The sequence below is a fragment of the Apis cerana genome, linkage group LG3, assembly GCF_029169275.1.
Source record: "Apis cerana isolate GH-2021 linkage group LG3, AcerK_1.0, whole genome shotgun sequence".
Taxonomy (NCBI): Eukaryota; Metazoa; Arthropoda; class Insecta; order Hymenoptera; family Apidae; genus Apis; species Apis cerana.
This window is the reverse complement of record NC_083854.1, coordinates 3,709,557-3,736,625: the sequence shown is the minus strand read 5'-3', so window position 1 is coordinate 3,736,625 and position 27,069 is coordinate 3,709,557. Positions and strand designations below refer to the sequence as shown.

At 28.4% G+C, this 27,069-nt stretch overlaps 8 protein-coding genes across 20 annotated transcripts in view; 5 read left to right on the top strand and 3 right to left on the bottom strand.

The window, feature by feature from the left end:
• LOC107997019 (phosrestin-2-like) overlaps positions 1 to 4,793 on the top strand; it is a 43,083-nt gene extending 38,290 nt beyond the window's left edge. For all 6 annotated transcript variants that reach the window (XM_062072275.1, XM_062072274.1, XM_062072271.1 and 3 more), the window contains 2 exons: positions 2,727 to 3,008; positions 3,462 to 4,793. In XM_062072275.1, the coding sequence (XP_061928259.1) occupies positions 2,727 to 3,008; positions 3,462 to 3,752 (573 nt within the window). In that variant the 3' untranslated portion in view covers positions 3,753 to 4,793. The remainder of the gene's footprint in view (positions 1 to 2,726; positions 3,009 to 3,461) is intronic.
• LOC107997018 (sex-regulated protein janus-A-like) overlaps positions 1 to 5,402 on the bottom strand; it is a 58,672-nt gene extending 53,270 nt beyond the window's left edge. For all 3 annotated transcript variants that reach the window (XM_062072285.1, XM_062072287.1, XM_062072286.1), the window contains exons 1-2: positions 5,267 to 5,402; positions 4,932 to 5,105 (exon numbers count right to left, since the gene is read on the bottom strand). In XM_062072285.1, coding sequence (XP_061928269.1) covers positions 4,932 to 5,105; positions 5,267 to 5,330 — 238 coding nt within the window. In that variant the 5' untranslated portion in view covers positions 5,331 to 5,402. The remainder of the gene's footprint in view (positions 1 to 4,931; positions 5,106 to 5,266) is intronic.
• A 443-nt stretch (positions 5,403 to 5,845) lies between these two features.
• On the top strand, positions 5,846 to 7,484 carry LOC107997135 (pseudouridylate synthase TRUB2, mitochondrial). Its single transcript, XM_062072277.1, has 4 exons — positions 5,846 to 5,991; positions 6,066 to 6,474; positions 6,560 to 6,696; positions 6,788 to 7,484. The coding sequence occupies exons 1-4, from the start codon at positions 5,859 to 5,861 to the stop codon at positions 7,063 to 7,065; spliced, it is 957 nt and encodes a 318-aa protein (XP_061928261.1). The 5' UTR covers positions 5,846 to 5,858; the 3' UTR covers positions 7,066 to 7,484.
• LOC107997134 (ribonuclease 3) lies at positions 7,091 to 17,376 on the bottom strand. Of its 2 annotated transcripts, XM_062072213.1 has the most exons (12): positions 17,271 to 17,376; positions 17,110 to 17,139; positions 11,032 to 11,966; positions 10,715 to 10,958; positions 10,420 to 10,611; positions 9,993 to 10,350; positions 9,510 to 9,927; positions 8,467 to 9,418; positions 8,191 to 8,400; positions 7,809 to 8,131; positions 7,497 to 7,642; positions 7,091 to 7,433 (listed from the first exon to the last, which is right to left on the bottom strand). In XM_062072213.1, exons 3-12 carry the CDS (start codon positions 11,943 to 11,945, stop codon positions 7,267 to 7,269), a joined length of 3,924 nt encoding a protein of 1,307 aa, XP_061928197.1. In that variant the 5' UTR covers positions 11,946 to 11,966; positions 17,110 to 17,139; positions 17,271 to 17,376; the 3' UTR covers positions 7,091 to 7,266. The 2 variants fall into 2 exon arrangements, with proteins under 2 accessions (XP_061928197.1, XP_016911058.1); XM_017055569.3 differs by lacking the exons at positions 17,110 to 17,139; positions 17,271 to 17,376 and adding an exon at positions 12,139 to 12,335.
• On the top strand, positions 12,766 to 19,670 carry LOC107997122 (ras-related protein Rab-9A). Of its 3 annotated transcripts, XM_017055548.3 has the most exons (4): positions 12,766 to 13,948; positions 14,018 to 14,274; positions 14,742 to 14,801; positions 15,005 to 15,535. In XM_017055548.3, exons 1-3 carry the CDS (start codon positions 13,514 to 13,516, stop codon positions 14,758 to 14,760), a joined length of 711 nt encoding a protein of 236 aa, XP_016911037.1. In that variant the 5' UTR covers positions 12,766 to 13,513; the 3' UTR covers positions 14,761 to 14,801; positions 15,005 to 15,535. The 3 variants fall into 3 exon arrangements, with proteins under 3 accessions (XP_016911037.1, XP_016911038.1, XP_016911036.1); XM_017055549.3 differs by lacking the exons at positions 14,742 to 14,801; positions 15,005 to 15,535 and adding an exon at positions 18,639 to 19,670; XM_017055547.3 differs by having other exon boundaries at positions 14,742 to 15,535.
• LOC107997123 (high affinity copper uptake protein 1) lies at positions 15,533 to 21,574 on the bottom strand. 3 transcript variants are annotated; one of them, XM_017055551.3, is made up of 5 exons: positions 21,352 to 21,574; positions 17,565 to 17,771; positions 17,271 to 17,503; positions 17,110 to 17,139; positions 15,533 to 16,864 (listed from the first exon to the last, which is right to left on the bottom strand). In XM_017055551.3, the coding sequence occupies exons 2-5, from the start codon at positions 17,769 to 17,771 to the stop codon at positions 16,663 to 16,665; spliced, it is 672 nt and encodes a 223-aa protein (XP_016911040.1). In that variant the 5' UTR covers positions 21,352 to 21,574; the 3' UTR covers positions 15,533 to 16,662. The 3 variants fall into 3 exon arrangements, with proteins under 3 accessions (XP_016911040.1, XP_016911039.1, XP_016911041.1); XM_017055550.3 differs by lacking the exon at positions 21,352 to 21,574 and adding an exon at positions 17,979 to 18,335; XM_017055552.3 differs by lacking the exon at positions 17,110 to 17,139 and having other exon boundaries at positions 21,352 to 21,564.
• A 282-nt stretch (positions 21,575 to 21,856) lies between these two features.
• On the top strand, positions 21,857 to 23,013 carry LOC107997032 (anaphase-promoting complex subunit 15-like). Its single transcript, XM_017055371.3, has 3 exons — positions 21,857 to 22,076; positions 22,175 to 22,234; positions 22,596 to 23,013. The coding sequence occupies exons 1-3, from the start codon at positions 21,951 to 21,953 to the stop codon at positions 22,815 to 22,817; spliced, it is 408 nt and encodes a 135-aa protein (XP_016910860.1). The 5' UTR covers positions 21,857 to 21,950; the 3' UTR covers positions 22,818 to 23,013.
• Positions 23,014 to 24,829: 1,816 nt separating this feature from the next.
• Positions 24,830 to 27,069, top strand: part of LOC107997067 (ecdysone-induced protein 74EF) — a 153,411-nt gene continuing 151,171 nt past the window's right edge. Inside the window, exon 1 of the mRNA XM_017055431.3 lies at positions 24,830 to 26,302. The gene's annotated coding sequence lies outside the window, so the exon portion shown is untranslated. The remainder of the gene's footprint in view (positions 26,303 to 27,069) is intronic.

The window sequence follows — 27,069 nt, the reverse complement described above, 5'->3', positions numbered from 1 at the left end:
TTTCGATAATAATAATAAGCGGGAGGGAGGGAGGATGATTTGTATTCGCGATACAAATAACTGTTTGATCAAACGTACGCGATTATCTCGTTGGCATCGCGATTTAAATATGAGGTCAGGGTAAATTCGTCGAGGATGAAAATTTCGCGTTATTTCGTTCGACTAGCATTGAAATATTGATTGTGATACGATAAATTGTTTCGTTAATAAAGCTACAGTGATAGTACATCGATCAATGAGGAATAAAATTCGTATTTTTTATTATTTTCGGTGAAGCGATTAGGCAAATGAAATAAAAATTTATGTTTGAATAATTGTTTGAAGAAATTATTCGAAGAGCCTGTATTTGCTTGTTCTACTGGCGGATATTCATCGAAAAAGAAGAAGGTAGACTGGACTCATCGATTTGTTATTTATTATTTAATTATTGAAACGAAAATAGAAAGTACGAAAAGACGAATGGACATCGTTGTGCTTCGAGATTCGCGAATGATGTGAATAATAATAATAATAATAATAATTTTTTTATTCGAAGAGAAAATAATTGAGCAAAACTCTTTTAAATTTCTTTGAAGTTCAAAGTTAATTGATATTGATCTTTTTTTCAATTAAACTTTGGAAATTTCGTCGAACTAGAGGAAAGGATTAAGGGGAAAAGTATGGAAAGGTGAGCACGTCTGATTGTCATTCTCGCTCGACCAAAACTAAAAGAAAGTGTAGCGGGGGAGAATAAGAATGAAACTTGTGTGAAACCCAAGCTACGAAATTAAAGAGACAACAGTGATCGTCTCCTTTTCTTCTCGTGAAAATATCTTAGCGTATTTCGTATTATTACAATTGTAGACAAGTTTTTAACACGCACAAAGGGGGAAAAAAAGAAATTTCACTATTCTAAATAATAAACAACCAATTTTTTTTTCTACGAAAAATGGAAGATTCTTTCCAACTCTTCCCAACACGAAATATCCCTGAAACGAGTTTCTAAATTAGAAAGATGAAAATAAAACTATCATTTAGAGAAATGAACTTGAAAAATTTCAGAAAAATTAATAAACTAAATTAATTTCCAATCATCTTCGAGCAGAATTTTTAAAAGAAACGCGAATTCCTTTATCGAATTAAAATTACATTTTTCTATTTTTTTCAGGATATCTACTCCACGCTTTTGAACAACAGAAGAATTATTTTCACGATTTAAAGATTCGTAATTTATAAATGAACCACATTTTTGGAAAATATTAATATCAAAATTCAATTTATTGAAACATACATGAAATCTAGCCAATCTATCTATCATAAATATTCGGGACAACAAACTTTTTAATTTGATTTCAAAATATTCGCGTCTCACGAGGAAAGTTTTAATTTAATTCCGAATAAAATAATATTAAAAAAAAAAAAAAAATAAAAAATAGAAAAATGCCCTGGATAAAGGAAACGTGGAAAGAACTTAATTAAGAGCCCCGAATTTATCTTTCCCTTTACGAAATTCGATTAAACGTCGCGAACAAAAATCTTGATTACGGCCAAACAAATTCGCGCGTTCGAGGATGGTGATTCGACGAATGAAGGGATCGTTTGCAACGAATTTTCTGACGCGATAATAAAGAGAAATGTTAAAGGATATCTCTCCTGATAATATTTCATTTAAAAAAAAAGAAAAAATAGTACAAATGTTGAACAATATTATTCAGTTCGCTTCCTATAATAAAAATCCTGTTTCTTTTACTCGATGAATAAGTGGTCAAATGGCACGTCCGGCCGCGTATTTATCCGTTCTTCTATTCTTCCTGTGGAAATTCATTCGAGAAAGAAGTCTTCTCGTCTTTTCTACTAAAACTAAAAACCGTCGAACGAACGAACCCTTTTGTCTTTCGACAAAAAAAGAAAAAAGAGAGATAAATCGTGCGACAAAAGATTTTCTACCGCACGGGAAAAGAAACGATCGAAAGTTAAAATCCCCTCGAAAGTGCGATAAACGTAACGCGAACGATAGGTATGGAACTTCCTTAAACGACTAAAGGACTTGAAAGCGACCACGTTTCGTGTCAATTGCATTTACTTTACGGTTCATTAGGGAATGTGGTGAACATTGCGTGTGTGTGTATGTGTGTGTGTTTGTGTATGTGTGTTTATTGGAAGAGGAGAGCCTCGATTTCGATACCGTGGTAGCTAACGATGATTTCGTACAGGTCTCTCTGTTAACTTTGTTCCAACAAACTAATTGACGATGCAATGTAAATGCGGGGCCAAGAGTCTGGTATTATAAATTATCGAACAGCTTTCTCTTTATTTCAAAAGAACAAAGGTTTGCAAAATGTGTAAAATGAAGATATCGAGATGAAACAATGCAGGGATTACGCGTTTCATAGAATTTACTCGATCGAAACGCACACTCTCGTGCATTAATCCTCGCCTAAGGATGTTAAAGCTGGAATTCTCTTATAATTTCAATAGTTAACACTTTGATCAAGACTAGTCGATGAAACTTCTCGGTATTTCGACACGAAAATAACTTCAATTAAATCCGGGGAAAAGTAAACGAAAGAAACGCAAAATGAAATGTAATTCTCTAACGAACAATTTGTCTGATTATGAAAGTTTCAGAAATCGAATTTAAAAAAAGAAAGAAAGGAAGGAAGGAATAAGGATTTCTTTGGATTCGTTCAACAAAATTTTTCCATTGTGAAATTTCACGCGATTCTAATTAATCTGTCATGTTGCAGGTTTTCATAGTGCAACACGTGGACGTATGTATGTTCAGCAATGGAAAATTCAAGAACGTGGTGGCCTTGTTATCCTCGCAGGAGGGATGTCCATTAGGTCCTGGAGCATCGATGAAGAAAACTTACACTCTTAAACCTATAAAAGGCTCGACCAAAAATTGGATCGCCTTGGAGGATAGTTACACGAAGGCTGAGGCAATGTTGGCATCTACAGTTATTTGCCCTGGAAATGGTCCAGAGGACAGAAACGTTTTCGCGATATACGTTTCTTATTACGTGAAGGTAAATTGTCTTTACGAGCACGTAGAATTTCTTCTTTCTCGATTTGATCATTTGACCAAAATAGTTCTAATAAATGAATCTATTTTTTTTTTTTTTTTGATAATAAAACGGATAAATCACGAAGAATTTATTTGGATAAAATAGCTCGGAGGATTTTTCCGAATAAGGAAAAATGATTTCGAAGATTTTATTATTTTATAATATCGGGAAAAATTGGTGTAAATTTCAAAGTTTGAATTTAATTAATTAAAACACGAGGAATGCTTATTAAATATATAAAATATTCGTAAAATTTTCTTTTATATATTCAAAATAGATTATTAAAGAAAGTATATTGAAAAAATGTTTAAATTAAATAATTAATAATTCTAATAAATGTAAAATTAATAATGCTAATTAATTCTCGGCTCAAATTAATTATATTTGCTTCTATTTATCCTTTCATCCTCACAGGTCAAGCTATTAATCTCAACAATGGGTGGGGATGTATCCCTTAAACTACCATTCACGTTAATGCATAGTAATACTGATCCGGATTTAGTAGGCTTTCCATCTCCTACCAGAGAGGCAAAAATTGTAGCGAAAATGAACGAGGAAAAGATGGAAAATATTGAGAGACAAGAAGACAACAATGGGCACAAGTACAAAGGAAGCAAATTGGAACCGATTAAAGAGAAATTGAAAGAGACCAAAGATATTGATGTGGATCTGATAGAACACTACGAGGAAAGCGACAGCACCTGAGAGCAGGTGCAAACGACCGATGTATCATCACGATCATCGGTGAAGAATAATAATGGCGCAAGAACCGTGAAGAATTCCAATCACAAGAACTGTAAATTGGGTTTCAATATACAAAGAGCTTGGTGTTGTTTCAGAAGAGCCTCTTAGTAACGTAAAAAAAAAAGAAACATGACTTTGGCCATAATGTTTCTTTTCTATTGAAAAGAAAATCGCCTCTCCATATAATTGATTGAAATTTTTAAGAATTGTGTATTTCAGATGTCAAAAGTATTTATTGAAGTTTAAATTTGAAATCCAAAATCGAAATATGATTTTTTTTGCTTTCATTATAGAAAAGAAATAAAAAGGTTATTTCATTCTTTATTCTACAATTTATTATTTATGATATGGACAAAATGTGAGTATAATTTAATAATTTTGGATTATCAAATTTGAAATATTTCATATATAAAAATCAATTTAGAGGCGATTTTCACCATTAAGAGTAAATTACTATTTGTGCAGTTCCTATCTGAGCTATTCTTACAAATGAAATCGTACTGCCCTTTCATTATATGCAAACTGACAATTATTAAACAATATAATTATCGAATGACGCATTGTAAAATTGATTCATCTACGCGTGTGACACCAATCACAAAAAGTCAATCTATAAAAAATATCTCAAATCTATTTTTTTAGGCAAAAAATGTTTCATATTGTAAGGCTTCTTATTCATTGTGAAATAAATGTTCCATATAATTAAATAAATACTACAAGAGTCATTGTACCTTGATAATAACCTTAATACGATGATAATTTAATTCAAAGGCATGTAATTAATGCCTAATTTATGAATTTTATTGTAAATGTACAGATATGTATATTTATATATACATATATATGTAAAGCTGTACAGACTCTATCATTATTAATGTAAATAATAAATTATATAAATATAATTGTACAAGAATATATGTAAAACTCTAGCCTCAAAATTTAACAAAACCTTATAAACCTACTAAATAATTTACTATTAAATAAAATTTTTGTGTAAAATAATCATGCATCTAATTATTTTCTCATACAAAAAAAAATATCATAAGATTATTTTATGTAATATTTCAAACTAAAATTGTTTTAATGTAAAATAATAATAATATATGAAAATTAAATAAAAATTTTGAGATGATTACTTACTATGCCACTGAGCTCTAGCATAACCTCTGACAATAGATTTGCTAACGTTATTAGCTTCATCAAAAACGTTGATTAAGATATATTTAAATCTTCCGTGCCCATCAATATCCACATCGGGTACTTTATTCAATGATTCAGACATCGTGACAAATTGTTTAGTATTTGAGAATATCGCTGAAAAAATAAACGCAATAACCTATCAGTTGTTAATTTAATGTCTTCGTTCTATTGATGCAAATATATCAAAATTATCTTTAAAAATAAGAAATTAATTATTTTTTAAGTATTATATCACAATATTTAGATAGAAATATTGTTATTTAGTTTTTAAATACCTTTAAAAATTATATGCCGGTTGTAAAACACTACACTTCCAAAATTCTTTAAATTTTCAGCCATTTATAAAACTACAATAGATGTCCTTCTTGTACAAATATGACTGACTTTTTCTTATTTTTGCCGTTAGAGGACATCTCTGTAAAGATTAAAATAAAAAGCAAAAATATACAGATCAAATGATTTTTATCAAAAGATTGATCATTATATAGAAAATATGTTTAAATTTTAAATATAAAATATCACAAATTAAATAAAAGAAATAAAAAATACAATTCATATTTGTATCAATATATAACCTTACATCTTATATCTATAGTATATTTTATAAAAATTAATAAGTCGAGAAATTATATAAATTAATGATTTTTATCAAAAGACTGATCATTTGTGAATTATTATAAAAAATATGTTTAAATTTTAAATTAAATTAAATATAAAATATCATAAAATAAATAAAAAATACAATTTAAATTTATATCGATAATCTTATATCTTATGGTGTATTTTATAAAAATTAATAAGTCAAAAATTGTTATAAACGAAGATCTATTATTATAGTGTACTATTACATTCGATAAAATATTTAACATGTCGGTAAAAGTTTATGTAAATGATGCAAGATTAGTATATAATGCATTAAATGGTATATTTGTTATTTATAAATCTCCTCATGTACATTTCAATGAAATGAGACAAACATTGATTAATAACTTATGCGAAGGTTGTAATATATCTTTTATATATATATGAACAAACTCTTTATTGATAAAATTTATTATAATTTGTTATTTTCAGATCTTAATGACATGTATGTACGACCTCAAAGGAAATATGTAGCTATAGAAGGTGATACAAATAAAGATATGAAAGTTATTATTCGAAAAAGTTTTGCAGATGATCCATTAGTAGTAGGTCCTCGTTATCAACCAAATGATTTTAAATTAGCAGCAACAAAAATTATGCACAAAGATGTATCTGGTGTTTTAGTTTGTGGAATTAATAAGGGTAATCAATTGATACATAAAATCAAAAAATACATGTGCTTAAGATTTTACAAAATAAAAGGATTATTAGGACAAGCAACAAATAATTACTTTCATACTGGAAAAATAATAGAAAAATCTAAGTATACACATATAAAACGTGGTCACATTGATAAGATATGTAGTTCAATGCAATCTTCTCACCAAAAAAAAATGTTTGAGTATGTGAAAATTTAATATACTTAATTAAATATAATAAAATAATTATATATGATATAATATTATTAAATTTTTTTATATTTATAGATTATGTGGAGTAGATATTCAAAGTCAAGCTGCATATGAATTAGCAGTTCAAGGTCCAATTAGGCCAGTAAATAGTAATATTCCTATGATATATGCAATTAAATGTACAAATTTTTCACCTCCAGAATTTACATTAGGTAAATATATTTCATAAAATAAATTTTTAAATCAATGAAAAAAATTGGTAAAAATATCACATTCTATATTCTGATTTTATAATTTTTGTAGAAGTTGTTTGTACAAATGAATATGATTTGTATCTGAAAACTATAATTCATGAATTAGGAATGCAACTTCGTTCTAATGCTACTTGTACTCAAATAATATGTATACAGGATGGTTTGTTTAATATACAACAAGCATTATTATCAAAATATTGGAATATAAAAGAAATTATGCACAATATACAAATGTGTAAAAAAATCATAGATGAAAATGATCATATATTATATCATGAAAATGCTGCATTAAAGCCTATTAATCATTCTATGGAAGTTGTATCTTAGATATGAGAAAAATAATTCTATTAAGTATAATAAATATATTTATTATTTTTTGTATAATACTATTATATATTTTAATATAATTATTAAAGACTTTTATATTCATTATTAAAGTATTAGAGTCACTATCAATTATTAAATATAAAATAGCCTTTCAATTAATTCTAATGAATTAATTTTAATTCAAAAAAATTAAATCGTAATTTATAGTTCGCTACGACTTCTTTTAGATCGTTGACTAGAATCAGAATCATCATGTCTATCTGTAGGTTTCATAGACCTTCCTCTTGTTTTATGTTTATTTGGCCATTGTTGCATTTTCATACTTTTTGCTATTACACGTTTTTGATGATCTAATTGTGGAAATAAATCTGTAAAAATAATGAGTAATATTAAAATTATATTATTTCTGATTTTTTAAATATTTGACTTACCTTGAGATTTTTCTAAAGCTTCTTTTGCTGAATTCATCTCTGCTTCTTGAATACTATGACCTGATGCTTTTGCTAATCGTTTTCCTTGAAAATATACAGCAACTGTATAAACTCTTGTATTTGTTGGTCCTTTACATTCAATTACTCTAAATAAAAAATTAAATCAATTTCATTATATAATATATAATACATATAATCCCTTATATATTATATTATATTATATATTATATTACATTATTTATATAATATTATATAATATAACTTATACATATCTATATTTATATATAATGAACTTATGTGATCTGAATTTACTTGTATACGGGAATATCAGGCTCTCCACCATCCATTGTTCTTAATGTCAAACAACATTGTTGCAATTTACTTTTTGGATCATTCCAATCTTGATTCATAATAAAGTCTTGTAAACGTGGAAAGAAACATACATCGCAAAATACACGACAGTATTCCAAACCTTTATCAACATAAAGAGCTCCTAAAAATGCTTCCAATAAGTCTGCTCTATCCTTTGTTTTTAATTCGGCTTTTGGATTACCGTAAAGTGCATATTGCGTCATTCCCAAATCATCACATACAACAGCCTGAGTTTTATTATTTACAAGGGAACTCCGTAATAACTAAAAAATATAAAAATGAATTTTTTCATGTTGATAAAAAAAATTACAATATTACTTACAGACAAATGTCCTTCGTGATGTTCCGGAAAATATTTGTATAAATATTCGGAAACTATAAGTTGTAGCACGGTATCTCCTAAGAATTCTAAACGTTGATTGGAACCCAACGTTAAATTCGTATATCCTATACTACGATCGGTAAATGCTCTAGCCAAAAGTCGAATATGAGTAAATTCAATGCCAATAGATTCTTCAAATTTCGTTAGTTTCTAAAATAAGAAATATTATTAATACATAAAATATAAAATGTATGTATATTTACATAGATATCTTACTTGCAATAATTCAAAACTTGGTATCCATTGTCTGTCACCTGTTGGTTCCTGTTCTTGTAAAGGATGTTTTGGATAATTTACCCAAACTTTTGCAAGATCTTCTTCATCTTTAAACAGTGTTTCACCAAATACTCTATCTGCAACTTCTATACCTCCATCAAGAAATAATGAACCCATTAATGCTTCAAAACAATTTGCCATTGCATGACGTAATTCTAAATCGTGACAAAGATCACTTCCATGTGCATAGAGCATATATTCCTCTAAATTTAACTTTTTTGCTAATACAGCAAGATGTTGATTTTGAACAATCGCTGCTCTATAAGTAGCCAAACCACCTTCTTCTAAATCAGGAAACATATGAAATAAATGAATTGATGTAAGAAATTCAACGACTGCATCGCCTAAAAACTCCAATCTTTCATTGTGCGCTATCGAAGATTCCGTTTCGGTTCTTGCACCGAATCTTGACATTATATTAATTAATGTGTTAATACCACGTTTACGAGTATTCATATAATGTATTCGACGATCACCATATTCAGGTTGTCTTATTCCACAATTAGTCAAAGAATTCCTTGCATGATCAGGATTTGTACCAAAATTTTCACGATAACTAGGATGTGTCAATGCTAATTGAAGAAGATATCTATTTTTAAATTCATAGCCTAAAGTACGTTCTAAGTTATCTAAAGATTTATGAAATCTTAAATGGCAAACAAGTACAGGAATTAACATTGCGTGTTGTACTATATCACACATTATTCCAGTTCTATAAAATCCTTCAGAACTAACATCTACGGTAACATCGCGTTTCATTTTACTTTGAGTTCTTAATTCTTGGAGTTTATTCTCTTTTGCTTCTAATTTTCTTTTATCTTCAAATGATGGTTTTGGCATGTTAGCTAATAAATGGCGAAATTTTACATAATCTCTCCATGCTTTTTGATAACTGAAATAAATAAAAACAATTTAAAAATTGTTTTTTATTAAAAAAAAAAAAAAACTAATTTCATAAATAATATTTCACAAAAAATATTTACTCTGCATTTCCTGCATAACTAAGTTGTGGTGGTCTAATTCCAAAATGTACAATTTCAGGATAGGCAATTATGCCAGGTGGTTGATCAGTTTGATTTCTATCTAATTGATCTACACGAACACTGCATGGTTTTTTTCCAGGAAATGTAACAATCATACCCTTTACTTCATCGGCAAAATTTTGCCATTTATATTGTGGCATTTCTACCAATCTAGGCAGATCATCTGGATCTATTAATAATTTACTACTTTTTATTAAATAATTTAAAACCTCATTCATAGATAATATTTCTTGTCCATTATCGGCTAAATCTCGTACGAATCTCGGCATAAAATGAAATTGCCCACAACCAGATTTATTTTGCGCGGCTTGTAAATCAAAGTCTATAAGTTCCAATACTTCCTTGAATAAATAAGTTTCTGAAAAGAATAATTTTTTATAAAATTAAAATACATTAAATGATTTACAATAAAATAATACTTACGAAAAAAATCCAATTCTCGAATAATAAAATTTTCAGGCAACTTTTCATCTATATAAAGAATTGTATATTCAATGTTAAATCTTATGACTTTACAAGTTGGCAATTTTACGAGGGGAAAATGTGAAAGCATTGAAAATCCTTCAAATATAAATTCGTGTTCATCGTGCTTAATAATTGTCGGTGTTTTGGTAAGAAAATTTGTTGGCGGACTAATAGTTATTCGATAATGATATAATTTATCAGCATTATTCGAATTTAAATCGCATTTATTTATTGCACCTTCTCCAGCATAAATTCCATGCCTAATACCAGATCTTCTTGATTTTGCACTACATCTACACAATGGTCCATCATTCATCTATAATATTGAATATTTTATTTTAATTTAGCTTATAATATTATCAAATTATTTAGAACAAATACTTACTTCTCCAGGATCATTAAACCACATTTCAGGATGTAATCTTTGTGGATGTTGTTTTTTTGCCATTAATTCTTCCATTGTTCTATCATCTTCATCCATTGAACTATCACTATCAGAAGAAGAACTACTACAAGCTTCAGATTTATGTTTACATAAACGAGCTCTAGTTTTTCTTGGTGGTGGTTCATAAGGAGGCTTCATAACAAAAAAAATGAAAATATTTTTAAATATGTATAATAATAACTTAATAATAACTGTATAATAATAAACTTTTTTTATCATATTAAGAAAAATATACCTGTAAAGCTCTTGCAGCTGCAGCTCTATCTAATAATATTTTTTTAAATAATTCACATAATTCATGTAATTTTTGTGTACCTCTCATTATTTTTGGATTATTTTCATCTCTAGTATAATACAAATCTGCTGGTGCAGTACGTGTCCATACTTTTCTAGCATTTTCCATGATACCTTCAGGTCCCATTGCAGATAATTCATCCATTTTTCTTTCCATATCTTTGCTTGTTGCACAATAATCTTGTCTTGAAATGTAAAACAAAAAGAATTGAATCTAAATATTTATGTGTATACATAAATTTAAAAAATATATATTACCTATATTTTTCCAGAAGTAACTCTCTTTCAGTCCTATCCTTATTAATAACAGGATTATTATTAGGACTAATAGTTCTAGATGAATAAGATTCTTGAGATCTTGATCTTTTCCTACTTCTATAACTTGTATAAGATCTTTGAGAGTGTGATACATACGAATTATTTCTTCTATATGATGATCTTCTATCAGAATCTTCTTCATAATGTAAACGTTCTCTAGAAATCGATCTATTTTTAACATATTTTGAATATTTATCTCTTTGATAATCATGTTTTGATCTATATGGTGATCTACTTGATCTACTTTCTCTTGATCTATTTTCAGGACTTCTAGAACGTCTTTTATTAATTGAATAACTATTAGAAACTTCTTTTTCTCTATATCTCCATTCAAATCTTCTATTTTTGGGGGAAGTATTAAACTTTGCATACATAGACTTTCTATCATCTTCTATTTTATTTGTTTCATACCAAGATTCCTTTATATTCTGTGACTTATTCCAATCTGATGAATAATTATTTGATTTCCATTGTGTATTATCATTATTATGATATATATTTCTTTCATCCCAATTTGTATTAAAATTTCCACTTATTGATTGAGAATAGTTAGATAAATTATAACTTTGATTGTTACATTGCAATTCTGTTTGAGTTTGATAAGAAACATCATGATAAGCATTTGAAACTTCATTTTGATAGCATGTTCCCATAGAATGATATGGAGAAGTGTAATTTCCAGTTTTATTTTCAGACAATGTAGAAACTGGCATGTTATAAGAAGGTGGTGGTTGTCTAAAATTTGGAGGTGGAAAATTTGGAGGTGGTACAGAATAATATCCCATATTTTGTTGTTGAGAAACTCCTGAACCCCAAAAATAAGATTGGCCAACACTTGGAGGAGGATTTGCCATTTTCCACAAATATTATATCACCTGAAATATTATATTAAATGAATAAAAAGTATAAAATAAATTTTATACTTTTACGAAAATAAATATGAAAAATGATATAATATTTAAAACTAAGTCAATTTCAAAATGTCAATTTCAAACTTTTGTTCAATGTAACAAAATTTTAATGTTTATTTCTAATTATGAAAATTACCGAAAAAATATGAGAATCCTTTTTTTTATACTTTCTTTCACTTTTTTTTAACTTTTACATAATGTAAAATTTCAACTTCTATTAAAAACACTACGATTTATTGTAAAACGACATCTATGCATAAGAAAACATTTTTCAAGCACTGTAGTACCACCTATTGGTCATACGATAAACATAATTTAAATTATAATATCTAAAAATGGAAAAATTGTATATAATTATAATATTTGCATACAATAATTTTTATGAAATAATCTATGAATCTTTTTTTTATTTTAGTAACATATATCGATATTATTATATTGAATAATATTACAATATTATTTAGTTTATTAAATTAAAATTGAAATAGTTTTTGTAATTTAATTAGTGTTTAGTTAAAAAAAAGAAAATATTTTATAATTGTGATATAGCAACTAATAGTTTTAAAACATTTTAATCATCACACATATATTAATAGAATCAAGATTATATATATTAATTCTTGGCATAAATTATAATAATACACATGCAACTATTATTATTTTATTTATTATTAGTTCTTATATAATTTATTGTTAGTTAATATATATAAATGTAATATCGTTCACTATATGCATAGGATTAACATTATTTATAATTTCTGGTAGCCATATTCATCCTATATGTTTAATATCCAACATGGGCGTTTCTTTTGTCGTCTGCAAAGTGTCAAATACTTTGCGCGCAACAAAAATGTTTAGGAGCAATAATACTTTTTAGCTCTTCAACATTGGAAAATTATTCATGATTTTTATTATTGCCAAATGTTTTGGAGTGAACATAAGATATATATTTATTTGAGAAAATTGCAATTTTATTCGGTGATGGCTATGAGTCAGTACCAAAAGGCATCTTTTCAAGGTATTGCGACTTTGCTCGAATAATTAAGTTAACATCAAAGAAGATAAGGTACATGGCTCTTGTGAAATTGAAAATTACAATTTCATTCGTTAAAATAATATGAATCCTATTTAAATTGATATTAAAGTTCTATTAACATCACTATAAAATGAAAAGGTTATGCTTTATCGCGAAACGAAAATTACAATATTAAAGCGTTTTAAATAATATAATTGTTTATTGTGTGAATTATACAAAGTTATAAACCCCGAGTGAGCATTTGCTGTTGGCTTAAAATGTATATAATATAAAAAAAAGTGGATTGTCTTATTTAATATCAGAATCAGCTGATTACTACATTGACAAAGGATCTCCAATACATTCGATGTTTCACGAATGAAGAATTTATATATTTGGTATTGAAAATAATTATATATATGAAGAATATAAATATATATCATATTTTTCAATATATAGTTTCTTTGTTATTCTAAAATAATAAAAAAAATAAAAAATGTCAGGAAACAATTCAGCTATAGTAGGTACACTTAGAGGTGGTAATCTACAAAATCGTAATTCCCAAAGATCTACGCTTTTAAAAGTAGTAATTTTGGGTGATGGTGGTGTTGGAAAATCCTGTCTTATGAATAGATTTGTATCAAATCACTTTGATGAACATAGTTTTCATACAATTGGAGTAGAATTTCTAAACAAGGATATTGAAATTAATGGAGAAGCATATACATTACAAATATGGGATACAGCTGGACAAGAAAGATTCAAAACTCTTAGAACTCCATTTTATAGAGGCTCTGATATTTGCCTTTTAACTTATGCTGTGGATGATAGAACAAGCTTCAAAAATTTAGCACTTTGGAGATCTGAATTTCTTTATTATGCTGATGTTCAAGAAGGATCAACATTTCCATTTATAGTTGTTGGAAATAAAGTAAGCAGGAATTCTGATAAAGGAAGAAAACAATAATACTAATAATATTTATGAAAATAATTTTTATAGGTGGATGTTCCAGATTCTGAGAAACAAGTTTCCACAGAAGAAGCTCAAGCTTGGTGTGCAGAAAATGGAGATCCTCCTCTAGTAGAAACATCTGCAAAAGATGCAACCAATGTTGAAGCAGCATTTGGTGCAGCTGTTGCTGCTTGGGCACAACTTGAAGCTAGATTAGAAAGACCATTAGTAGAAGATACTGTTGATCTTTCCAAACAACAATCTCCTCATCGTTCAAGTTGTTGTATGCCTGTGTCTGGTGCTGAGTAGGTTACAGATATAAGATTTTAAATATTTTTTATGTTTTCATAACATAATGCATGAAACATTTCTGAAGATTCACAATCATAATTTAATTGAAATGAATAATTTTTGTGGTGCATAAATGGAGGTTCTGGAATGAACATATAAAATTTGTTTATATGTGGAAAGGAGTATACTATATTGCGAATTGTACCAACACTTATAAACAATGATTACTGTATTTAGGATATATAAGGACATTACATTATATATGAATTTTATTGTTTTCATTGACCTAAATAATACTTATTTCTGTTTAAATAATTTGAACTTAATCCTTTAAAATTAAATCAAGACCATTGGCAACATAATTATAAAATATTTGGAATATTCAAATACATGATTATATGATCATGAATTGACAATGAAGATGAAACTATTTAATATCATTATAGTAACAATTTTGCTGGTAACATACTTTTTCTTCTAGGTCTAACAAAATTATTTGAAGAGATTTCTTGCCCATCTGCAATACTTTCCTCGTAATAAGGTGAATTTTAACGATAAAAGTATTTTTTTATTTGTTGTTCATTATGCGTTTCTTCTGTTGCCAATGAACATATTTATATTTTTATAAATTAAATTCATATGATTTTATTTGTTTTTACAAATATTTTTCAGTTTCGTTAAAATATGCAAATTAAAACTATATTTACGCGGAAAAAAGTAATATTTTATGGTTAATATTTCCAGAATACAACTGTAAACTGTAAGGTCAAATTGAACGTCCTACTCGTATCACGCTTTGTGCAGTTCGCGAGCTACAAACAGTATTTTAAGTATTTCGTACACCATTGGCTTGTGATAAAATAATAATAGTAATAATCACGATCATCAACTGCTTTATAAATAAGGAATAGATATAAAATGTAATTTAGCTTTGTAATCTAAATTTGCCTTATCTTTGCAGCACAAACTAAGAGCAGTGGTAGTAATATATATATATTTATGACAAAATCTTCTGAATCATCTTTATATATATGATTTTGAAATATCTATATTATAAAACATACTCTGCTGCTCTTGGAATGCTCTGCAATCGGTGTTTAAAGATTTTCCTACAAAATGAATAGTATTATAGACACATCAAATAAAGCTTTTTGTACAACCTTGTACGTATAAAAGGTATGAACGCATTTCTAAAGCACTGTAACTTATTTAAAAGCTACCTAATACTTTAGTAATGCTTTACATACACAAAATAAATAATATATAACATCATAATTTTTAAGGATTATTTTTAATGAAAAGGCTTGCATTAATTATAAATGTGACATGCATGCTGGTGCTTTTTGTATAGCTGTGGGATATATAAATTTCTGATTTCTTATTCAATACTCTGTTGATTCAAGTGCACACTATATATAAAATTTAATCATATCAAAATATTTCATCAATTTATAGTATTCAAGATCAGTTCTATTAATGGAATACATTTTAGATCATCAATACTATATTCATCAATAATTTTATAAAAATATCTGTACAATATATATTGCATGTATTGTACAATATTATATTTATTTTATATTTACTAAGTGGCAGTTAATACTTTTACCATGTATTTTTATCCTAGATCTTAATTTATATCTATATTTTATAAATTTTATAATCTCAAAATCGATTTTTCAGAAAAAAATTTCGTGCTTATTTAAAAGTGATAAAATATACTGGAAATGTTTTTTTTTTTTATATTTTATGTGATAATTTCTTATATTTTACAAATAACAGTAGTTTATAGATTAATTTTAAATAATACAATCGTTGATAACGTTATATAATAACAATACATTATGTATGCAATATTCAAGACATCACTGCACACTTTTTTTCAAACATTAAAAGGTTAATCAAGGAGAAGATATTTATAAAATATATTATAATAAAAAATTAAAGGTAATTATATAAAAGTTTGGAAAAAAGTGCGCGCGTATCTTATGATACTTTTCATTTAAACTTTTTAACAATATTTACAAATTAAGTGCGTTATAGCTATCCAGATCAAAGATTTAATCTTCCAGTATTTGCATTTTATAAATATTTTGTATACAAATTTGCATTTTATAGATATTTTTTATGCAATAATAATTTAGCCATTCTATCTTTTTTAATGAATAACTAAAAATTGCATTCTGTATGCATAAAATAATTATGCATAAGAATAAATTTAAATTGAAACAATTTTCTTTATATATTTCTGTAAATACGAATTTAGAATAATTATATTTCCTGCACACATATACTACATGTAATTATTTCGAAGTTCTTTCAATCAGAATGAACTTTTCAGCAATGTACATTGATGTACATTTTTGTTGTAAAAACACAATGTATTTTAAATACATAAATAACTAATGACAATGTTCTGTAACATCCACGATAACAGATTTTTTCCACCCAAATAAAAAGTAACCAATTGCTGCACCAAGTACTACAGCAAAACATAACCAGACATTGTAAGTCATGAAGATCAGCATAAGGAAATATGACAGCACGATTTGCACAATGTGTAAGCACGTTTGAAACGTGTGCATCCATGATAACATTGTGGGCCTGCACAAATTTATATGAAATGGATTAATTTTTAAATATCAAAAAAATATATGTATAATATTATTAATTTATCATGCTAAATATTTAACATATAGTTGAAATGAAATCATAAGTCAATATTAGAAGAAAAATTATAACTTTTTTAATTCATATATCCCTCTGTACAAAAAACTAGAAAAAACAAAATGCACTTTCACAAAGAAGCAACCTCAAAACCAAAAAAAATTCATTCCTCATTTACTTACGGTTGTTTGTGTATTACTTCTCCAACCATACTAAAAAAATAAAATCAAATAGAATAACTCCTTGTGTATTCAAATATAAAGCATTGAATTACCATTTATTATAAATATAAATTTTCAAAAACAATGTTTGATTATAATTAAAAATAATAGATCATACTTACTGAACAACCCTGTTATCCTCGGCTACGACATTTTTTTCTTGGGGCATCGTGACACTTCTATATTGAAGAGAATTATACATTTTCCAAAATAAATATTCCCGGTAATATTTCAAACCCTCGTAAAGCGCAGCCATGATCATAATACCGACCATAGATCCTATAAGGCCACTGATTGATGTGATTTTCCACGATTCGAATAATACGTGTTCACAGTATCCTCCATGAAACCACATCTATAAAGATAATTATGGTATCATAATCAACTTCAGAATTTTAACTTTAGATGATACGTACCGTTGACATACCGTGCATTCCCATACTTGCACATGGGTTCGTATCAGAAGTAAGGTGACTTCCATGATCCATATTAGCATGGTCCATAGAATTGTGCATATTTCCATGCATATTTAAATGATCTATAGCTTGATGAGATGTGTGAATACCATGCGCTGAATGCCCATTCGTTGCATTCATCATATGCGCCATATGGTTATGGGACATCTGTAAATAAAAATGAAAAGAATGCAAAATTTTCAAACTTAAAAAATTTTTGTATGAATAATTTGTTTAATAACGGCAGAATAGTAATAATTTTTTGAAAGTATTTTAAAATTATTAATATTTCGCTTCATAAATAATATATATGTATATTTTGAAAATCGTAATCAGGAAAAGATGTAATTATATTTTATCACAAATAATTATTACCTTTTTCACATTAGAAAGAAAATTATCACTATCAAAAAGATTATTTTTTTTATATATTCGAGAATATAATATATCATTACATTGAAGGTTGAAATAATTAATATTGAGAATAAAACACGTCGCAATTTCTATATTTTGATATATGCAGTAAAGATATTTATCAAATTATCATTTAAATAGTAATAAACTGATTGAAAAGAAAATAAAAATGATGAATTTTTAACGGTAAACTTTTTTTATTATCATAAACTGATTCAAAGTGAAACAGAATTCCACGTGGAAAGAACACCTGTTGCTTGAGTGCTAAACTCGACTTTATAGTGAGAATATTTACCGCATTACGCGATACAATCGATATACCTAAAACGTCAAACATTTACATCGATAAAACTGTCATTATATATTCCATACTATCAATTATATTATATCTGAAATTTCATTATTCGTTAATTCATTTAAAAAGGAACAGATAATACTTTAATTTGATGTCAAATTATTTTCTTCTTAAAAAGCAATGTTATATAATTATTGAGAGAAAATTAATAAATCACGCGCGTTCATTCGTGAATAAATGAGCTATTTCTAAATTAACCAATGATATTCTTAATTAATATATATGATTTTTGTAAAATCATTTGTTCCTATTCGGCTGTTTCCTAGGCTATGAACGACCAGGAACAGAAGTACAAGAAGAAACGAGTTCATGAGTAGCAATCAAACAACATGAACAAAGGAACTGAATGAAAAAAAACGAGTCAGCGTACTTTCTAAAGTAGATTTCTTCGAGATAGTTTCAGCGGTCTCATGTAAATCTAGCAGCTAACATTCTATTCTAACTGGTTGCACAAGCATAGTATTTATAATGACATCTAATTTTTAGTTCTCCAAAATATGTAAAATAATTTTATAATTAATATATACTTTCTTTCATAATTTAATCATAAATATATTGAATTAATATATTGAAAAAAATATTATCAATTTAGTTTTTAATCTATTTAATTTATTATATTATATTATTTTATTATATATTTTTTAATAAAATTATTGAAATAAATTAATTGTAAAAAAACTTTCTTCAAGAAAGTTAAAGAAACATTTTGAAGTATTTAACTGATACGCATATTTTCATAAGAAGCGAAAAAAAATATTTACATATAAAAATGCAACAGTCTTATCTTATTTGCGATTGCAGGTGCATCAGAGATTTTTTTAATTTGTAGAATTACATTTTTCATTAAACAATCGTAGATATTTAACGAGAATGCTTTGAAATATAATCCATCATGAAAATTACATTTCTTGTTGAAAAGGAAATATAATATGTTTTGCACCGCAAATAATAATCCGTAAAAACGAGTCACAAAACGCATCTTATTCTATAAACTGCTAATCATATATCTCCGATAAATAATATTTTATCTAAGATATTTATAATAATTTTGTTTGAATAATATATATATTCACTTTTCAAAAATATATATATTAATATACCAGAAATGAATTTATTATGCAGTTTTTAGAACACGTATATAAAGAAATATCATAATTATTTATCATTGAGATAAAAATGTCATTGGGTGAGGAATTGTGTGTAATAGTTTGTAATCTATATAATTTTATCAATAACTAAGCGAATATTATTTTAAGTTATATATAATAAAAAATAAATTAAATAAAAAAAAACAAAAATATGTTCTGCAAGATCAATATTCTCAATTAAAATGAATTAAAATAAGATATTGATTCATCCAATAGTGATTTTTTTTTTATCTTATTATTTTATCAATTAAATACACTTATCTTATATTGATTATTATATAATCTTTTATTACATAGTACATAGGTGTGTTTATAAACATTTTGATTGAATTTTATCAAAAAGATGTGTGATTTAATACTAATTTAATATTTTTTTTTATGGCATCTTGTATGATAATAAGAATATTATTCTATAAATTTTTTAAAAAATCGTTTAATATGTAATTATATTCAATATTCAATATTCAGGTAATTATATTCAATATTTCGATATCTTTAAATGTATCAAGAAAACGAGCTTGATTGTTTTCAACAACATCGATGACAGGAAAAAGCATAGAAATTCTATCATATGAAATGTAATAGTGTTGGTCAAATTGTATTGAACATGATATAAATGTCCCCTTATTTTCGAGAGCGATTTTATAATAATATGACAGACAAGTTAACAATTTCATCGCGGAAACCATAAGTGGTTAAAGCGAATGATAGGGATAAGCAGTGTTGAAAACAGGAAATACATCAGGAACGTACTACATCTAATAAATAGAAAATAATTTTTAAGTTCACGAATATAATTAAAAAACAAAAAAGAAAAAAAAATTTAAATATTCTATCTTAAAAAAAAAAAAAAAAAGAAACGGTAAATAAAAAAAAAAATCATAAATTTCTACGCCAATGAACTGTTGAATATACGATGTTCCATTGGAATCCTTATATTGAAATACCAAGATTCCATTGAAGGAATACGCGTTATAATTTTCCCGGTAGAAGATGTTTCGATTATCGATTTATTCCATTAAAGCAGTGGTACATTGCCTAATAAGAAGCAAAAAATGAAATTTCAAATGACACCATAAAAAGTAGGATATTCATTTAACAATATATAAATTTTAATAATTTATTAAATATATTGAAATATAAAATTGAAGTCAATCGAGAGTGCACGGTTTCAATTGGATAGATGAGGTATTGTGAATAGCTAATTACGATTAACTAACACATGGCATAGTAATACCGAGATTTTATAACGAAAATTAATTTCAGTGATAAATATTAAAATATAAATATAAATATTAATTAAATTTTTCGATAATTTTTTATTTTATGAAAAAAAATATTTTGTTTTAAATCGTAATTTAGATAAAATATAAGTTGCATGAATTCAACTAACATTCTCAAAGAGATTGGAGAATTCAAGTCATACATTCACTTTTTATCTTTTCGAACTATCACTAAAATGTATGTCATTTATATAAACTTGAAAGAAATGAAATTGAAATGTTTCTATTTAATAAAAATTGAAAACAAAAGTGGAGAAATTAACATATTATTGTCAGACTTTAGAAAGTAAAACACGATTAAAAAATTAAATTAACACTAAAATATATGAATGCTTGATTATATGATACTTTCTTACTGCATTCTAGTAATGTAAATATACCTGTCAATACGAAACATTCGTATTTAATTTATATCATACGTTTAAAAATTTATTATATACATAAATGAAAATTTTAAATTAAATATTGAAAAGAATTATACTATATATGTTAATTACATCAGATTATTCTAATTTGATAAACAAAATATTAACAATTCTTAAATTTACCTTTATTAGATGATCGAGGTTATGTTGTACAAAATGTTTTCTCTTCGTAAAAATACTTGAATGCGATTATAATGAAATAAATAGACACTTTCGCAGATTTCTCTGCGAGAACGCGCAAGCAATCTCTTAGAGACCCATTAATGAACTGTACGTAACATTCACGGTTTCCTTCATCGCCGTAGATGAAACATAACGAAGACAAGGATTAATGGTTTTCAGTGGGTAAACACGTGACACTAGAGTAGTAACATAATTATTTCTATTCTACAATAGATGGCGCAATAAGTACGCGCCATACATGTTTTATATTTGAAATATTGTGAGGTTATAAAATAAAATCATAAATTTAAAATAACTAAAAACATATAAAAATATTGAAAAAATTATATAAAAATCTAATCTTGTGAAATTATGGAAATGTTTATTATTTTTCTGTATATAAATAAATATATTGCTTTCTTAAACATGTAACTATATTTGAATATGAAATTATAAGCGCCAAAAATCAAACATATGGTTTGTGCGCATGTGTAAATAATTTGTGTACTTTTGACAATTTGAGAGCTGAATTTTTAATCAATTTTAACAAGATTTTCAAAATGTCGATTATGCCATTGTGGCCAAATTTACAACCTAGAGCAACAGATCCTTTGTGGTTTAATGCTGATAGACCTTGTGACGATGAAAGTGAAGTAGTTCAACTTGAAGCAGAACATCAAGCCTGGGTAAGTATAGTACACAATTTGATAAGTATTATCTATATATAAATATCAAATTGTTTGATTATTTTGATTATATTTTTTATCTTTATTTTTTTCTTTAGAGAGAACATGTTCGAGTACAAGGTTATGATCATATCCCCATAGGAAAGACAGTTAGTGACGTAAGTTAACCTCACTTTTTTCTAATATATATCACATTACAATATTCCATTATTTAATAATTTCATAAATATTTTATTTTTATATTTCTTCATATTTCTTTATATTAATTAATTAATTGACAAAATAAAAATAAAACATAAATAAAATCAAAGTTATTAAATTGCTTATCATATGTGGTTATCATTTAATAACGCTATTACCGACTGTCAAATAACATGCATGAAAGCAAATCTTTTTTTATTTTTAAATAAAACTTTTATGATAATTTAGTTTTCCATATTATTAAGTTTTTTTTATTATCTGTCGTTTTATTAATAAAATAAAAATTATTATATAATTTATGAATATAATTGTGCATAGTTTAGAGGATCAGAAGAGGAAGAAGAAGAAGAAGAAGAAGAAGAAGGTGAAGGAGAAGAAGAAGAAGAATCAGATACCCATGAAGAAGAAGAAGAAGAATTAGACGAAATTGATATGGAAGTGAGCTACTCACATCAACAACAAACTTCCAGTCCAACAGATACAGTGACAGATCCAGTATCAATTAGAATGGTCAGCACACATACTGGTCGTTATTCTTAATTAAAATATTGTAGTTGTTATTTAATTTTAAATTTAATCTAGCTTTTTTAAAAAAGAAAAATTAATGTTTATTTTTTAAAAATAATTGTGTTTATATTTTAAAAATTAGCAATAAAATATAGGTTTATTTTATCATTAAAAAATTAAGAACATATGAAAATAAATAAAGAATCATAAGACTTTTTATATTTTAAAATAATGCGATTTTTAAATCCTTAAATATCATAGGAGAATGAAAGTATAATGAATTACAATATATAATAATATACTAGCTATTCTCTTGTAAATAAGCGTCATTATTATGAATAGTCAGCATTTTGGAATTACTACGTGTCAGGTCAAAAACCCCTTGGTACGCCGAGTAATGCAAATCACGATTCATAGTATCGAAAAAATTAGCATTAAAGAAATATATTTATATAAAAAATATATATACTTATAAATAAATTTCCTTTCAATCTTAATTCATAAATTAAAAAAATAGGATCGCTAAAAATTTTTAACGATGAATAAATTTAGCCTACATTCGTTCCTATCATAATCTCTACATCAGGGTATAAAATTTCTTTTAAAGTACGATCCGTGGCTCGTCGAAAGCGATCGAACACAAGGGCTTGCCCCCTGTCCCTTTCTCTCATACCGTGTTCCATCTTTCTCTTTGGAGAACGGGGCAAGTCGGTACCCCGCCTCGCTCGTAAAGGGCCGTGGAACCGCATCATGCTCGACCGGGACACTCTCTGTACACTCCGTATACCTACCTATACTAGGTGTAAGTACACGCGAGAATGTATTATATACCTATATACAGCGCCGGCTCTCTCGGCGTGTAACTGAAGTAAAGCCAGGTTGGTGCCCCCGCTAGGGTGAACGAACGGGTACGCTCAGGCAAAAGCGAACCCGTGTGCCTCCTCCACCTCCTCTTTCTCTTTCTCCACCACCTCCTCCTCTAGCAACGACCTCCATCTCCTCCTCCGGTCGAAGATCTTCGCCTCTGATGTCACACAGTGGTGGAATTGCAAATTTTTTATATCTCTTTTTTTTTTCCTTTTTCTTTTCAAATATACTATATTGGTCCGTTAGGGAACGAGTACAGCCCAGCGCGCGCACAACCGGCCGAAAAATTTTAATCGTACTGCACAACAGTTCCTTCGCGTACGGTGTTTCGAAGCACTCGTGGAGAAATCTTTTTCGCGATTTTACGCGCATTCGATATCTACGTTGACCACCTTGAACGAGAAATAACGACCACTGTTAAAACCGAGTGACAAAAGATTTGCAATTTTATCCGAGCAACCGAATCGTTTCAAGGTTAATTTAACTGCACATATCGCGAGCGAGCGGGCCGTGCGAGCATTTCCATCTCGTGCTTAGTATTGCTGCGCATAAATCTCGGGATTTATGAATCGCGAGTTTCGTAGATGGTAATACCTGCCGGATTTATGAATTAATACCGGTCATATTAGATGCATAAATCTTAACATTCAGGTAGATGGAATCGTCTATGGAGATTATTCCACCGCTTCGTGATTCTTCTATGGCACATCTGTAGATTACCGCTATCAATCTTTATCGTTTCCAACCTGAAAGGGGAAAAATAAAGAATATCAGAACTCGTTCATTTGTATCGCGGACATCTGCTTGTGCATAAAATTTAAAAAGCTATATGTGTTATTGATCGAGTTATTGAGATTCGATTTTCTTTTAGTAAATTTCTATCAACTAATTCCCAAAAAACTTTAACGTACATAAAAATAAATTTAATTCACTATTTCGACGACACGCGCTTGAAATCAATGAAATTATCGGATTTTAATAAACATATAATATATACAATATTTATATATGTCGAACGAATGATTTACGAAACAATTTCAGTACATACAATACATGATCAACTTCACAGCGTAATATCGATTAATATCGATTTGATCTTCTGACCCATATACAGCTTGCTTAAAAATTCGATTCGACTTTGAAACGATATAACAATATGTCTACCCTTTTTTCGAGATTTCTCTAGAACGCCTGTTTGAATGTATCGAAACTCGATCGATACGAGTTGACTTACCGGCGTCAACTTAATCGTTGTGCGTTCAACGCGAATGGCGAATACGCAATAAGACGTTCTACTGTTTGCAACAGTTAATGTTTCGGTTAGTGATTTACTGTTACCGCGGTGGTTGATCGTGCGTCAACCGATTTCACCGGTGCAGAATGCAGAAGAATGCCGCTGTAGGGGGTAGACCTCAACGACTAATGTTGAGTTAAGCACCCTAACCTGCCTCAAAAGACATTACACGACGTAACAGATAATAAATCCTCTGTTTCAGTGTACCAAGATAGCGAGTTGGAAGAAAATGAGAGTGTCGAGAACGAAGATGGACGAGACACCTTTCTTTTGACGATTATGAGCTGTTCAGATTTCATAGAATATCTCTCTTCATAATTTAGAATGAACGAAAGTAGTTAGAAAAAGCGCATGAAGGTGAGGTTAACGTCAAAACACAATACGAACGTAAAACAGGATGTGACGATTAATCGAAAACGCCTAAGACTGACAGTGGCGTAATACTATGCACGTCGCGAAAGAAAGCAGAGAAAGTATTTAAATGAAGCATAAATCGAGAAGAAATAAGAGTTACGATCGTTCGTCAAAAACGACTGTGATAGTATGACAAATAATTAGAATCGTCGACTATTTATTTGTATTACAATACAATTATAATATTTGTAATAATATAAAATAAAAGAAAAAAAAAAGTTAAAAATCGAAAAAGAAAGAATCGCAATAATCGCAACGAAGAAGGAATATCAAGAAGGCAAGATCGACAAAGAGCGAAATATTTGAGAGAAATGCACGAAAAGGCCTTTTGGAGCGACAAGGAAAGAGTGGGGAGGCTCGCGGTAGAGAGAGTCGACGCATCGAAGACGACGTGCGAAAGAATGAGAGAGAATGAGACGAGCGCGAGCAGGAAGAGCGGCACGAGCGAGAGTCGGGGAGTTCGGGAGTACTCGGCCGCTCAGTCGAACGCGCGATTACAAGCACACGAGACGCGTGGGCTCTCTCTCTCTCGACGACCAAGCTGAAAGTGTTTCGTACGCGACCACGTGCCGGTTAAACCGCCGGAACGTAACAGAACGATACACGGCGAGAACATACATCGAGTGACATCGTAAAGGACACAGTGCCGTTTGCACGCTCGCGATCATCTCCATCGATTTTCGCTTCGATTTCACGAACTTCACGAAGTCTTTTTCTGCTGGATGTATACGAAGAGTGAAAAACAGTACGTCGTAATAGAACGATCGTGACTTTGAGTAAAATTTTCCGACGAGGACGGTGCGCGTGCAGTGAGTGGGTGATTTGTCAGTTGGTGACTTGAAGTGAACATTAAACCGAAAAAGAAGAACAACGATCAACGATCAAATAGAAGGAAATTTTGCGAGCTTGTTAGATCCAGATGTCACGGGCGCATCCTCGATCGGTGAGTGAATACCATTATATTTAATATTGCACAATATTTCTGAGAGGATAAATTACGCGTCCGTTATTAAACCGTTAAGGTTAGGTTCGTAACGTTCTGTGCTTTCAATTTAATTAAGTATACAACATGAACATCGTAGTTGATAACTCTATGGTCTTCGGTAACAGAGTTTCCCCAAGGATTTTTAGTCGTCTCGTAAGATATCAATTGAAAATATAGCGATTTAACGTAGATGTTATAACGCGACGAGAAGGCGTTTTTTTTTTTAAGCGAAATTGGTGAAATCGGGGCAGGAAGGGATCATTGACCGTAGTTTGAAACGGACTAGGACATCGTTGAAAGTTTCGGTCACTCGTGGAAAAAGTGTCGGTACTCTGTCGAACGAATCAGCAACGACCCAATTCTTTTACCGAACTTTTCCAGACGTTTCCGTGTATTGCGCGCTATGGATACCATCGAAACACATTACCATCCCGATTTCTATTGCGCCAGTATTCTTAGTACATTGTTTATATTCGTAGCTAAACACATTCGAACGAACAGCTTATTCCTTTACTTGGAACTAAAATAGAAACGTAAGATTCTACGTTTAACCTAAACCTAGCCACACCAGTCAATATTTAACTTTTCTTTAGGATATTTTTCGCACCCATTTATCTTCTGTTCGAAATCAAGTAACGCAAATTTTATAGCCGAAGCTGTATAGTTTGTCGAAGATATATAATGCTGTTACATGTAAAGCTAGGCTGTTTTTATTTTGATATTTC